Source organism: Petaurus breviceps, unplaced genomic scaffold (assembly GCF_028583685.1).
Source record: "Petaurus breviceps papuanus isolate PSGF00001 unplaced genomic scaffold, PetGlider_PUasm1.0 90701, whole genome shotgun sequence".
In the NCBI taxonomy this organism is placed as follows: Eukaryota; Metazoa; Chordata; class Mammalia; order Diprotodontia; family Petauridae; genus Petaurus; species Petaurus breviceps.
In genome coordinates this window covers 9554597-9570510 of record NW_027187316.1, presented here as the reverse complement: position 1 = coordinate 9570510, position 15914 = coordinate 9554597, and the positions used below count along the sequence as shown (strand labels likewise).

At 38.0% G+C, this 15914-nt stretch overlaps 1 protein-coding gene and 1 pseudogene across 4 annotated transcripts in view; both read left to right on the top strand.

The window, feature by feature from the left end:
• UBR2 (ubiquitin protein ligase E3 component n-recognin 2) overlaps positions 1-15914 on the top strand; it is a 158271-nt gene that overhangs the window by 31075 nt on the left and 111282 nt on the right. For all 4 annotated transcript variants that reach the window (XM_069065948.1, XM_069065947.1, XM_069065949.1 and 1 more), the window contains exons 3-4: positions 5675-5753; positions 14352-14465. In XM_069065948.1, the coding sequence (XP_068922049.1) occupies positions 5675-5753; positions 14352-14465 (193 nt within the window). The remainder of the gene's footprint in view (positions 1-5674; positions 5754-14351; positions 14466-15914) is intronic.
• Positions 5771-8733, top strand: LOC138144587 (synaptotagmin-8 pseudogene; annotated as a pseudogene).

Here is a 15914-nt window from a genome sequence, read left to right as displayed (position 1 = left end):
GATCATTGTTTCTTGTCCAACATTAGAATGTTAGCACTATATCATCATGCTGCTTTTTTCAGTTCAAATAAATTTGTCTTTCTAGGTTTCTCTGGATTCTTATGGTAATATTTCAGAGTTCCTATTCAACTCGAATCTTTCCATCAAAAGTGTTTGAAAGTCCTCTATTCCATTAAAAGTCTATTTTGCCCCCCCTCCCCTTTTAGGAGTATACCCAGCTTTACAGAATAAATTCTTCTTGGTTACATAAGCCTGTTTCTTTTGCCTTTTGGAATATGATATTTTACAAGACTTCCTTTTAGGTAGAGAAGTTGCTGTCTTGTGAGATGTTGAATGTGGTTCTTTGACATTTAAACTACTTCCTTCTTTCTGAATGCTTGCAGTATATTTTCTTTTGATATACAAGCTCTGGATTTTGTCTATGGTTTCTTTCAGAGGTAATCAATGGATTCTTTCTGCCTTTACTTGCTGGTTCTAATAGATCTAGGCAGATTTCTTGAAATATCATGTCCAAGTTATTTTTTTCTCCATCAGAGTTTTCAGGGAGTCCTGTGATTCTTAAATTATCTCTCCTTGACCTATTTTCTAGTTGTTTTTAATATTAGATATCTTACATTTTCTACAATTTTTTTCAGTGTTTTGATTTTATCCTAATATTTCTTGTCTCATGGTGTCATTGATTTGTATGATCCATTTTAGTTTTCAGGGAGGCCATTTCTTGGGGGTAGATTTACTACTTTAGATCTTTAAAGCTATTTATTATCCTTCCAACTATTTTCTTAAGTACCTGCTTTTTATTTGTTAGCCCTTGCTTAATTTCTTCTAGTTATTCATATAGTTAGTCCTTGTGGAAAGCCAGGTGTTTTTTTTTTTTTTTCTGTGTGTCTCTACAGTTATTAGTTACTCCCTCCTACTTTGGAAGATCTCTTGATTTGTAATAATTTTTTTCATATTGTTAATTTTCTTTGACTTACTTATTTCTCCAGCTTTGATTCCTAAACTGGGGCCTTGTGCTAGGGCCAAGCTCCACCCCCAGTTTGCTTTGGGGTGGAATGGTGTTATACTGGGTTGCATGGGTTCCTATATTTACTTTTACTTTCTGGGGTTGGCCCCCCTCTGGATCTTTGATGTTTAGACCACAAGATCTTCAGAGCCTTTCTCTGGCATCTCAGGATACAGTGCTAGACACCTCAGAGCCTCTGGGCCTGGGGTACCATTCTGTAATACCCCTTGCCCTTTCTATTCTTCTTGGACTTCTGGATTGACCTCTTGTACAGGCCTGGGGTGGGATAAGTAATTGTAGTTTCTTGTTGAATTTCTTCATCATTATATGTTACTTTGTAAACTTTAGAGTTTTGCTGGAGTAGATATATGAAAACTGTGCCATCAGCTTTGCATTCAGGCAATCTTCTTGGCTACAAGTCTAAATCTGGGTGTTTTCTCTGATTGTCAGGCAGTCTAAGGTCCTAAAGTCACTTCTTTCCAAGGTTTCATTCATTTCTGATGAAGCTAACATCTCGTTGGTTTCAGTCAGATCCAAAATAATCTTCTGCCTTCTGAGTGATGAAACTGGTAGTAAAGTGTGTCCAGAATTTCTCAGCCTCTCTACTTAAAACAGATAGAGCTGTCTGTGTAGTTGAAGTTCCCCATCATTACTATATCTTGACTCTTTGCCAGCTTTTTGGTCTACACTTACTGCACATTTTCTCCTTCTGGCCATGCATTTTATCACCAGTTTCTTTGTTTTTTTTCTTTCTATGGTCTAGTTCTCCTACCCAACTAATCCTTCTCAGTCACTATCTACAGGATCACTGTTTATGACCCGTATGTGAACATTTTCCAGATCTCTGACCTGGCCTTCTTTTCTCTCTCCCTCAGTAATCTTATCCACACTTGTTAGTTCAGCTGTCATCTTTGTGTGGATGATTCTTATATCCACATAGCCAGCTTTTTTCTCTCTTTAGCTCTAGACCTACATTACCAGTTACTTACTAGACATCTTCACTTCAACAACTCATAAGCATCTCAAACTCAGTCTGTCTGAAACAATTCATTATCTTTCTCTCTAAACCCACCCTTTTTTTCTCTCTTTCTATATCTGTTTTTAAAACTTCCCCATTCTTTTTGTAGCCAGTTTTACAGCCTGGGAGGATTATTCAGCTAACTCATCACAATAACCTACCATCTAGAATCATTTGCCAAATTTTGTTTATTTTGCCTCTGTGATATAGTTCTCTCATACTACAGCCTCTTTAATTCAGATTCTCTTCATTACTGTCTTAGACTATGTATTGCAATAGCTCCTTAATTGATCTCTCTATATCCAGCCTCTCTCCCTTTGTCTAGGAAACCTAAATACAACTCCCAGATTAACATTCATCAAGCCCAGTTCTAACCATGTCACTCCCCTACTTAAAAAGCTCCCTAAGGTCTTTAAGATAAAGTGCAAACTTCTTTGTTTAGTATTTAAAGCCCTTCTTATCCATCTACAGCCTGTCTTTCCATGCTGATTTCACATTACTTTACACTGGTTGTTACTCCTCTTCCTAGATTATCAGTGATTTTTAGGATTACTGATATGTGAACCATTCAAAGAAGGTCTTAAAAATATGTATTTTTTTTATCCTTGAATGGAGTGGGTGTCCTTTTGGCCTCTTGGGTTATAATATGTGAGTTTGTGAGTGCCCCACAGATTGTTTTGGTTAAAATCTGTGATGTCAGTCTTTATTTGTATGTTGCAATGTACTTTGATAGCAATTTTGTCTGCTTACTTTATATAAGGGGAAGAGGTAACAACCAAAACACTTGTAATTGGTGTATTAATTAGAATTTATTTCATCATTACTAATGAAAAAACTTGTGTTTTTGACTCAAAAGAAGTTATTCTTAAGTATAATATTGATTTAATTAGTCCATGGGTATATTTTTAAAGAAGTAAGAATAGTAGCCACAGAACAGGAGGACAATTAGAAGTGCTATTTACTTTTCACAGTTGATGTGTGATTTAGAGCTATAATTTGATTTGGCAATACTTAATTAAGTTGAATTGGTTGGTGGGGAAGAAAAGGTGAAACTCAAGATTTTCTTTGTATGGTTAAATTGGTAACCTCATCCTCCAAGCATATTTATTACCAGGCAATAATAGCACTCTTCTTAGTGGAGAATTTTACTGAGGGTTTTATTTTGGAAATTTTAAAGCCAAAATACTTAATCTCCTCAGTTCCAGTAGCTCATCCCTAGCAGCAAAGAGAAAAGTATTTTTTTTTTGCCTTTTTTTTCCTTAATCACTTAAAACACCTATTTAGAGGAATTACTTTTTTCCTTTTAAGAATGAGTGAAGGGGTGCCTAGGTGGTGCAGTGAATAGAGCACCAGCACTGGAGTCAGAAGGACCTGAGTTCAAATTCAGCCTCAGGCATTTAACACAAAAAACTAGTCGTGTGACTTTGGGCAATTCACTTAACCCCAATTGCCCTACCTTCCCCCCTCCAAAAAAAAAAAGACTGAGTGAAAGAGAATTGTTGCTTTCTATTTTTTGCTCTTGTGAAATTTTCAGTTGCTCATATCCATGCAGCAGATTTTCTTTTAGGTCTGTCGTATCTACCCTAACTACCAGCATACCATTGTAAAATCTGAATTTAAGGCTAACATGGCCTTTAAATATTCTTAAATTTATTCCATCTCTGGTCTATGCTGTGCCAAAATTGAAAATAGTCTAGGGGAACTGATGAACCTCTCCATGTTGTTTAATGCTTCAAACAAGTCTTATTTTTTTAAGTTTTGTAATGCTGTGTAATTATTTTCACATTGGACTAGGTTAGACCACCAACATTAGTGATATAATGCTATTTTGACAAGTAGTTTCCCATTTCTAGATGAAAGGAAGGATTAAAACCCTAAAGAAAGGATTTTTAACTTTTTTACTATTATGGCTAGTCTGGTGAAGCCTATGGACTTCTCAAAATAGTATTTTTAAATTTGTAAAAATAAATACATAAGATAAAGATGTAATTTTTTGCTCACCTGAATTCAAGGGACCTAATGAAATCTATTCATTGATGCCATCTTTTTTTCCCTATTACATATTTTAGTAGGAAAGGGTCACTTTTCCCCAAGCCTTCCATTTTTATTTAAGAAAACAGTTTCCCTCTGTCAGTGAGAATCAGAACCTGAAAAGAATTTCTCCCTTGTTGCCTCTTCTACATTTAATGAGGTATGAAATCATCACTAACAAAAACTAACATTAGGTTTTTTGTAAACCCTAGTTCAGTCAGTTTTTATAAAACTCTGGTTTTAAAGATTTACATACAATCCCTTGATAAAAAGCTTTGATTGTCAGTTGAACTAAGCTTAACTATTTTTTGAAGTACATTTTTATTGAATCTTGCTTTTTCACCTATATTTCCTGCTGAATTTCTTCTGTTACTCCTCTCCCAGAAAGCCATCTTTTATAACAAGGAATTTCAAAAGTAAAAGAAAGAAAAGTTCAGCAAAACTGATCAACATATTGACAAAGTCTGACATTATATGCAGTTTCTATAGCTGTTGACCTCCACTTCTACAAAGGAGTGAAAAAGGTGTCTTCTGTCTCTTAATGTCCAGGCTTGGTAATTTTAATTTTACAATACTCAATTTCAGTGGGGGTTTTTTCTTCCTACTTGCATTGTTAGATATTGTTTTCTTCTTATCCTTACTTCACTTTGCATATAAATCTTTCCATATTTTTCTGTATTCATCATATTCATTGTTTCTTACAGCACAGTAATTTTCCACTACATCTATGTACCACAGTTTTGTTTAGTTATTCCCTAATCTTTGGGCATCTACTTTGTTTCTAGTTCTATGATTCCACAAAAAGTGCTGCTGTAAATATTTTGGTGAATATGGGGCTTTTCTATTTGTCATTGACCTATGTGGCTGATAAGCCCAATAGTAGAATCTCTGGGTCAAAGGGAATGGACATTTTAGTTATTGTTGTTTGCTTAATTCCAAATTGAAAAGCTTAATAGTTGACAGTATGTCTGATTCTGATTTTTGATAACTTCAAACAATTCTTTCTGTATAAATGGCCCAGCATTATGGAGAAAAATCCCAAATTTTGAACACTGCATTTCCAGTGCAGACAGTGTGATATGGTGGTTCTATGCCCTCATCTCCAATAAGTTGCTTTCATAGTGCTTTTCTCTAAATACTACTGGAAACTGGGTCTACCAAATGGGCAAATGAAGTGGCTAAATTTTGATGTGGAAGCAAGATAGACATGTGTTAAGGAAAATACATTGTCATGATAATTGTTTTTCTAATGCCAACCAATCAGCAGATGTTGCTACCTGATTTTTCATTATGGGGAATATTTCTTCAGGGAAATCTGCAATCCAAAGTCTATGCTGAAAAAAAAAATAGTCATTGGAACAAAATGAATCTAGTTTCAACTTCAAATGGAAGTCCTAACAATTGTATTGACACAAGGGTAAATTGAGTAAGCTTTTCACATTATTTGAAATTGACTTAGGGATGACTTTACTCACAGGTTTTGAGGCAGAATTCCCTCAGGTATAGTTTAGAAACTTCTTGGTATCCTGACTGTTGTAGGGTATGTTCTCATTTGAAAATATTATATTATGAAATACATCATTCTGTAAACTGTCCTGATTTTCTCTTCTTTAATTTTACAGAGACTGTGCTGTTGATCCAACTTGTGTTTTATGCATGGAGTGCTTTTTGGGAAGTATTCACAGAGAGCATCGATATAGGGTTAGTAATGTCTATAATAGAGTTTGTTGATATTCTACTATTTTTCTCCTATGGTAAGACTAAAAGATTTTAAATAGGGGTGGCTAGGTAGCACAGTGAATAGAGTACCAGCCCTGGAGTCAGGAGGACCTGAGTTAAAATCTGGGCTCAGACACTTAACACTTATTAGCCATGTAACCTTGGGCAAATCACTTAATCCCAATTGCCCTGCCTTCCCCACCAAAAGTAAAAAAAAAAGAAAAGATTTAAAATAACACTTAACAAAATATTAGGTAAGCTTCTTAAAGGACATGACACTACTAGTGAGAAATGAGTTGCTGTTTTTTTTTTTTTAGTGAGACTCTAGATGTTGAGGAAAAGATGGTTCAAAAATAAAACCTGAAAGATAGGCATCAAAAATGATTGTTAACCACATTTTAAAATTTATCTGTTTTGCTATTTTTTCTTTGTTTGATGTGCATTATTTTTAATCATTGCTGTAACTTCATTGGGTGGATTATTGGTAAATTAGAGGAAAGAGTACAATGGTTGAGAGTGTGAGGTAAAGAAAAGGAGAGAAGGAAAGAAATAACCCAAAGTAACAAAAATTACCATTAAAGTAAAAAATATGTCTTTTGGTATCTATGGTGTAAGGGCCTCATCTGTCTACTTCCATTATGGTTATCTGTCTCCTATAGAATACTAATATTTTAATGTAAGAATCTTATCAAGTTAGGGGAGGGCCCAATTGCAGATCACTGTGCCCATTAGCGCTTGTACCCATAGTTGTTGCTACAAATAATTAGTAATTTTTAAAATTCAGAATACATATGGTTTTGACAATAGTTGTACAGATAAAAAGTAGTAGACATAAAAATGTCTAACTTTAATGCTTTTTCCTGGTGGTTTCTTTAGAAACTGAAAATAGAGCTAGGCATATTTAGAGGGCACAGTAGACCAAGGGATTGTTACATGAAACTTCTCCTTATAGTCTATAAAAAAAATTCAAGTTTTGAGGATGGGCCAAGATGGTGGAGTAAAAGCAGGAACTTGCTTGAACTCGTGCCCCATCCACCTCCAATACCTGTAAAAAATTACTCTAAACAAATTTTAGAGCTACAGGACCCACAAAATGACAGAGTGAAACAAATATCCTGCTGAAGGCAAAGATATCCTGGCAAGCCAAAAGGAAGGGTGTGTTGAACTGGACTGGGAGCAGGGCACAGTCCCTCGTGGTCCGTGCCAGCACAGACCAGCAGGACAAATCAGACCTTAGGGGACTGAATCACTGTTAGCTGTGGTGGTTTCCAGACTTCTCAACCCATAAACATCAAAAAAAAAAGTAAAAGGTCTGTGGGGAAACTCTTTTGGACCTGGGTGAGAGAAGAGCATGGTCCGACCCCTGCCCCCTGGGCACTGGAGAAAGCGCTGGCTGTGGCAGCGGGGTAGCTGCTTCCGGAGCTCCAGGCCCACAGACAATGGGGCAACCAAGCTACTGATCAGAGGGGATTCACAGGAATCTCTTTGCTGGTGCTGAGGCAGGATTCTCTTGCTTTGCCCTGCTTGGATCTGGATCACAGTCTTGGGTGGCAGTCCTAGGGTGAGTAGGAACAGTGGCGTGGCAGAGCTTGTGGTGACCGTGGAGAGGGAATCTTCCTCATAGTTCTGAGACAGGTACCTAGAAGTAGCTCTGACAACCGTTGCACATAACCCCAGAAATTTAGTACACAACACTCTCCACTCTGCAAATAAGAGTGGCAAAGAGTTCAAAAGTCAAGTAATTGGCTGGCAAAATGAGCAAACAGAGGAAGAGAAATCAGACTATAGAATCGTTCTTTGATGACAAAGACAATCAAAACATAGAACCAGAAGAAGACAACAAAGTCAAAACGCCTGCATCAGAAGACTCCAAGAAAAATATGAGTTGATCACAGGCCATGGAGGAGCTCAAAAAGAATTTTGAAAATCAAGTAAGATGCTCCTGCACAGGTGCAGCCCCATGTGGACAACATGGAGCTGGGGTTGGAGGACCAAAAGAGTGGCCAGTTATAGGTATCCCTGGAATACAACTTCCAGAGTCAGGAGCTAAGGATCAGCCTGAAGGAGACTGACCATCTGAAGGCCCTGCAGGCCACTGGCACAGCTGACCCCTTTGCCAGGATCTACCTGACTTCAGACCCCCAGAAGATTCATGAGACCAAGGTGCACCGGCAGACACTCAGCCCAGTCTTCAATGAGAGCTGCATCTTCCAGGTTCCCCAAGCAGAGCTCCCCAAGGTTATGCTGGTGATCCAGATTCTGGACTTCCACCACTTCTCCCCCACTCCCCCATCAGGGAGCTCCTAATTCCCCTGGGCACCAGTGACCTTCACCATGTCCTGGAGCAGTGGTATGAGCTGGGGCCCCCAGGCCGGGCCAAGCAGGAGCAGATGGGGGAGTTGTGCTTCTCCGTCCGATATGTCCCCAGCACAGGGAAGCTGACTGTTGTGGTCCTGGAAGCTCGAGGCCTGAGGCAGGGGCTGTCAGACTCCTATGTGAAGATTCAGCTCCTCCTGAACCAGAAAAAGTGGAAGAAGAAGAAGACAAGTGTGAAGAGAAACAAGTCCAGCCCCCTACTTCAACGAAGCCTTAACCTTTCCTGTGCCGTTCAGTCAGATCCAGGTTCTAACACTTAAGACCTCAAGATGGGAGAAAAAGGAACAGGGCGATTACTGCCCGCAGACAGCACCTGAAAAGTGTAATGCTCCAGATAGCGGCAACTGAGCTAGAGAAAGAGGAAAGCCACCAGGAATCAGAGAAAGCCAACTACCTGTCTGAGCACTGCCCACCCTTGCACCTGCCAGGGTCTATGTCTGAAGTGCAGGACCTTTGCAGGTAACTCCATGCCAAGGTGGATGCAGCTGAAGAGGAAAAGTATGACATGGCAATGAAGGTTCAGAAGAGCACAAAGGAGCTGGAAGACATGAACCAGAAACTCTTTGACCTTCAGGGCAAGTTCAAGAAGCTCCCTCTGAGGAGGGTGTGGATGTCCACTGATGCCATGCTGAAGGCGCTACTGGGGTCTAAGCACAAAGTATGTATGGACCTGAGAGCCAATCTGAAGCAAGTGAAGAAGGAGGACACTGAGAAGGAAAGGGGCCTTTGTGATGTGGGCGACTGGAGGAAGAACATTGAAGGAAAGTCTGAAATGGAGGGCAGAAAGAAGATGTTTGAGACTGAGTCCTAGGCCTGCCCACTCACCTGCAGCTACCTGCTTGCCCACCTGCAGCTACCCGCTTGCCCGCCCACCTGCCTGCCCAGCCACCCATCCATGCTCTCCCATGCCTCCCCACTCCCATCCCAACCCTATTTATTCCAGGCCCATTTCTCCTGCCCCTTTTCCAAGGCCAATCCCTCACTCAGCTCCTCAGAACCCGGCTCCTCGCCCTACCCTGTGGCCCCAAGGACCCCTGCACAAGCTCAACTCTGCTTGGCTGTACTTTTCCAAAAGGCCCAAGGGAGTGAGAGGGGATGGAAAGAGAGGTCAGCCCTGCCCCCAGGGGTGCGGTAGGGTGGGGCCCCACCCTCTCCAGAAACTTTAGCCATGTAAATAAAGCTTTTGAAGTCCAAAAAAAAAAATCAAGTAAGAGAAATAGAGGAAAAATTGGGAAGAGAAATGAGGGTGATGCAAGAAAATCACAAAAAACAAGTCAACAGCTTGCTAAAAAGACCTAAAAAATTGCTGAATAAAATAACACCTTAAAAAATAGACTAATTCAAATGGCAGAAGAGATCCAAAAAGCCAATGAGGAGAAGAATGCCTTAAAAAACAGAATTGGTCAAATAAAAAAGGAAGTCCAAAAGCTCAGTGAGGAAAAGAATTCCTTCAGAATTAGAATTGAAGGGGCAGCTAGGTGGCACAGTGAATAGAGCACTGGCCCTGGAGTCAGGAGGACTTGAGTTCAAATCCGGCCTCAGACACTTAACACTTACTAGGTGTGTGACCTTTGGCAAGTCACTTAACTCCAATTACCCAGCCTTCCCCCCTCCAAAAAGCAAAAAAAAAAAAAAAAAAGAATTAGAATTGAGCAAATGGAAGCAAATGACTTTATGAGAAATCAAGAAATTATAAAACAGATCCAAAAGAATGAAAAAATACAAGACAATGTAAAATATCTCATTGGAAAAACAGCTGACCTGGAAAATATATCCAAGGAGGGATAATTTAAAAATTATTGGACTATTTAGAAGCCATGATCAAAAAAAGAGCCTAGACATCATCTTTCAAGAAATTATAAAGGAAGACTGCCCTAATATTCTAGAACCAGAGGATAAAATAGAAATTGATGTTTCATAGTTGTTTTATTTTTTGCTTTTTGGAGAGGGGAAAGAAGGGGAGGGCAGCTGGAGTTAAGTGACTTGCCCAAGGTCACACAGCTAGTTTATTTTTGTGTCAAGTGTCTGAGGCCAGATCTGAACCCAGGTCCTCCTGACTCCAGGGCCGGTGTTCTACTCACTATACAACCTAGCTAACCCCGATAAAATAGAAATCGAAAGAATCTACCAATCACCTCTTAAAAAAGATTCCAAAAAGAAGACTTCTAGGAATATTATAGCCAAATTCCAGAGTTCCCAGGTTAAGGAGAAGATATTATAAGCAGTCAGGAAGAAACAATTTAACTATTGTGGAAACACAATCAGGATAACACAAGATCTAGCAACTTCTACATTGTGATTGAAGGGCTTGGAATATGATATTCTGGAAGTCAAAGGAGCTAGGATTAAAACCAAGAATCACCTACCCAGCAATACTGAGTATAATACTTCAGGGGAAAAATATGGATATTCAATGAAATAAAGGACTTTCAAGCATTCTTGATGAAAAGACCAGAGCTGAACAGAAAATTTGACTTTCAAATACAAAAATCAAGAAAAGCATAAAAAAGTCAACAGGAAAGAGGGCAGACTGGGGGAGGGAGTAGTCAGAAGCAAACACTTTTGAAAAGGGACAGGGTCAAAGGAGAAAATAGAATAAATGGGAGGTGGGGTGGGTTGGAGAGAAATATAGTCTTTCACACAATATGACTACTATGAAAAAGTTTTATATAACTACTCATGTTTAACCTATATTGAATTGCTTGTCATCTCAATGGGGGTGAATGATCAAGGAAGAAGGGAGAGAATCTGGAACTCAAAGTTTTAAAAACAAATGTTAAAAAAATTGTTTCTACATACAACTGGGAAATAAGATATACAAGCAGTAGGGTTTAGAAATCCATCTTGCCCTATAAGAAAGTCAGGGGGAAAGAGGGTAAGTGAGGAGGAGATGGGAAGAAAATTTGGAACTCAAAATCTTATGGAAATGAATGTTGAAAACTAAAATAAGTTTTTTTAAAAAATCATGCTTTATTGATATCTTTTGTTTTAAGATTACAGTCATTTCTGGAAATATATTACTTTTCCTAACTCCTTCCAAGTTCAACCTTCCCTTCTAAGAAAGACAGTTAAGCAAAAATGTTTCATATAGATCATGTCTGAGAATGTCCATGTTGTCCCTTTTTGGTACCTATTCTCTAGGACTTTTATTAGTTTTTCAGTTGTTTGATTTATCTTCCTTTTAGTGATCTTTTAATTTACATTATTGTTATCATTATCTGTAATTTTTGGCTCAGTTTATTTCACTCAGTATTGGTTTGTACAAATCTCATATTTCCTGGAATTCCTCTTTTTTTATCATTTCTGACTGTATAATAATATTTCATTACATTTGTTCACCATAGTTTATTTAGTCATTCCCCAGTTAATAGGAACCTGCTCTTATGAATGTTTTCATTTACTCACTTTTCTTATATTCCCTACACCTAAAAAGATAGAAGACAGAAATGGCTGGTTACTGCTAGGCTAAGAAAATCTACCGTGTTCCTCCAATTTGTTCTTAATGACTACCTTCTTACATGTTGGTGATGTGAATAATAGGAGCTATGAAATTCTAGTGGAAGTGAGCTCTGATTCTCCAGGATGCTTTTATATGCTATTTCTCTGTCTTTTAGATCAGAGAAACATTCGTTTCTCTTTGAATCATCCTGTTTATAATAAAAGGCCTGAATAAACTGAAAAGGGGCACTATGATGGGGAGTGCAGTGTGGTTCAGTAGAAAGAATGTTATGTTTGGAGTCAGAGGACTGGATTTCAAATCTTGACACTTCTACTTACTACATGCATGATCTTGGCCAAATCAGTCTCTTTGGGCCTCAGTTGCTAAATGAGGAGCTGGGCTATGTGACCTCTGATATCCCTGCCTACTCTAAATCTATATTCCTACTTCTCTTGACAAATTCTCTAAGTGCTTTTTAGAGCTATTAATTGCAGAACTGAATTTAAAACCATATTACAGCAATATAAAAGTGAATTCTGGGTAGCTTGAATTTTTCTTCCTCCAGTTATTTTAATCTTTTGTGACAGCAAAGTCATCATTTAGGGAGAATTTAGTAAATTTCACCCTAGGATTTTCCGTGTCTGGATACCTGCTTTTAGCTTCATTATGATATTAAAAATGGAATTTTCCTTTTCCCTAATATTGACCGATGGAGAATACTTTGTTATTTTGCTTTTAAAAATGACTAGTTGGGGCGGCTAGGTGGTGCAGTGAGTAAAAACACTGGACCCGGAGTCAGGAGGACCTGAGTTCGGTTCCGGCCTCAGACACTTATCACCCACACAAAAAAACTAGCCTTGTAACTTTGGGCAAATTACTTAACCCCAATTGCCCTCCAAAAAGGCAAAAAAAAAAAAAAAAAGATTAGTTCTAAACCCTATAGGTTTTTGTTGATCTTATTCTTGTCATCTAACTTTGTACCAACTGAGTTCCCTTTTTGGTCTTTTAGGGAGAAAATAAACCATTGAGGGAGTTGGGAAAGAAAAAAAAATTATTTATTTTTCATTTTCAACCTTCACTTCTATAAGATTTTGAGTTCCAAATTTTCTGCCTTACCCCCCAAGATAGCATGCATTCTGATATAGGTTCTACATATACATTCACGTTAAACATATTTTCATATTAGTCATGTTGTTAAGAAGAATTAGAGCCAGTAAGAAGAACCATGAGGAAGAAGAAAACAAGAGAGAAAGAGCACAAATAGTATGATTGTATCTGCATTCTGACTTCATAGTTCTTTTTCTGGATGTGGATAGAATTTCCCATCATGAATCTTTTGGAATTGCCTTAGGTCCTTGCATTGCTAAGAAGTAAGTCTGCTGGGGCAGCTAGGTGGTGCAGTGAGTAAAGCACCAGCCCCGGAGTCAGGAGGACCCGAGTTCGGTTCAGGCCTCAGACACTTAACACCCACACAAAAAAACTAGCTACGTAACCTTGGGCAAGTTACTTAACCCCAATTGCCCTCCAAAAAGGCAAAAAAAAAAAAGTAAGTCTGTCAAAGTTAGTCAGCACACAACATTTCTCTTACTTTGTACAATGTTCTCCTGCATCAATTCATATAAGTCCAGCTTTTTCTGAAGTCCACCTACTCATCATCTCTTATGGAACATTAGTATTCCATTACATTCATATACAACAATTTGTTCAGCCTTTACCCAGATGATGGTCATCCCTTCAATTTCCAATTCTTTGCCACCACAAAAAGAGCTGCTATAAATATTTTTGTACATGTGGGTGCTTTTCTCATTTTTATGATCTCTTTGGGATGCAGACCTAGAAGTGGTTTTAGAAAAATTGTTTTTAAAAATTTCTGCACTTGGCTATTTTTTTTTTTAAAGCAATCGGGGTTAAGTAACTTGCTCAAGGTTACACAGCCAGGTGTTTCTGGGTGGGTGCTAAGTGTGTGAACCCGGGATTCAATCCCCAGGTCATCCTGACACTGGAGCCGGTGCTCTTACTCACTGTGCTACCTGGCCACCCCTTGGCTATTTAATTTAAACCGAGGTCCAGTGTGCAGTTTAAGACTCTTTCCTTAAAGGGAAAAGCAATAAATGTTTTATAAAACTGACAGCAGAGATGCCATTATCCAGGTGACTTTTCCATTATATCTGAGTTGCCAACATCCTTATGATTTACCTAAATGGGGAAACTTAAGTAAATGATGGTATCAGAGGACAGTTTCTGAATTTTTATTAGGTTTGCTTAGTGTTCCTGAGCATGATAGACATAATAGAAACACCCAGGTCATAAAAATACAGATCATTTACACAAAAATGTTATCCAAAGGTTTTAAATTTTAAATGGGGTGTTTTTTGTTATGATTAGAGTGCAATATCAAGTGAAAATGCTTCATATTCTTGGACAATATAGCACTAAACCCTTTAAAAATGCCCATAAAATGTTAGGCACTATAAAGTAGCTTATATCCTAAAATCGCTTAAATTAATTTATAGTTATGTTCTTTTAATTAAAACATCAAGAAAGCATAGACAAATTGGAAGCTACATCAGTGGGAATTGTATCAATAGACGTTACATGCTTTTTATGAAGGTACTTGAAAATAGCTTTAGAGATATTTTCTGTTATGGAGGGGGGAGTTATAACACATTAAAGTAGTTTTAATTCCTTAGTACAATTATATACTCTTTATTTCTTAAATAAATGTATTATGTTGACCAAGTGTTTTCTTACCAATTTTTTTAAAGATGACAACATCTGGAGGTGGAGGCTTCTGTGACTGTGGTGATACTGAAGCTTGGAAGGAAGGTCCTTATTGTACAAAACATGAACTTAACATATCTGAAACTGACGAAGAGGAGGTAATCTTTTTCCACAATATAACCCTTAGGAACTGCAATTTGAAGAAGCTTATGTTTTATTCAGGATTTGGGTAAAAATACATAAATTAGCAGATAGGATTAGAGGTGACATTCTCTATACAAAAATGATTTATTACTTGCCCTTCTGGAATACTCTTTCTTCCTTTCTCCCTTCTCCCCTTCTTTAGCTGCTGTCCTGTGCAGGGGACTGAGTTCATGATCTCCCCTGAATGACCGTCCTAACCTAGTTGGGAGATTTGGACACGAATCCACTCTCTTACCTTTTCTGGTTCCATACTGCTACCTTGTGTCTTGGGCTTAGTCTAAGACAACACTGAGCATACTTGTGCTGCTGGACTACCACTGAGCTCCAGACATTGAGTTCCACTCTTGGTTTCACTGAGAGATCCCATGTTGCTTGCTAAGTTTATGATCAGCTCTGTGTATTTCCATACTTCTGGCCTGGACCCAGGCATGGGTCTGATCAGCTCTGCGCATCCCTGCACTCTCTAATCAGTATTTACTACAATTCGCTGTACTCCATTGATTTTTGCTTTTGTGTGTTCTTTGGCATTTATGATTTTTGGAGAATTCTCATTGGTTCTTGAGGGCTTGTATTTTCCCTACTAGTTCTGGTAGTTCTAATGATTCTAGTATGATGCTAAAGAAGACATGGCTTATACTTAGAGGCTACATCTAGCACTTCATTTTGTTCTGTTTTTTCACTGTAGATCTATTGACTTTAGTCACTGTCTGGCAAATATAAGCCTTTGGTCACAAAGATTTAGTACAAACCACTGTTGTTACTGGAAAAACAATCAAAGCACCTTCCCTATCAACAGTGCGTCACTAGCATTTTGTATAAAGAGTACATTATTGTTGCTCCAGATTAAACATTTCTTTTTCCTGCTGTCAGTTCTTTTATTTATATATCTGTTGTGTAGTCTTGAATTATCACCTTTGTTGTCTGCCATTTTATACTCTTTAATGTTAACAAAGCATGAATTTAAAGGGAGATTAGTAAAGGTAGTATGCATTTTTCTTGAATTTATGACACTTCATTTGAATTTTTTCTGTGCTTCTGATATGAAGTTTGAGAGAGAAAAATGGAAGCTAGTCCTTGGTACTATGTCACTATGGAAGCACTCCCTGCTTCAAGTATCCACTGTATCCTCCACTTTCAGTCAAATTGGTATTTTTATAGTACAAATCTGACCTTATTCTTCCCCTCCCTCCAATTTAATTAACTTCAGTGGTTTCCCTATTGCTTCTAGAATCAAATATAAAATCCTGTATTTGGCCTTTTAAGAAACTTTTGTTTTTTATTTTTTCCCCTAAATTACATGTAAAAATAATTTTTAACATTCATTTTTGTTATTTTGAGTTTCAGATTCTCTCCCTCCTTTCCTTCTCTCCCCTTCCTGAGACAGTAAACAATTTGATATAGAT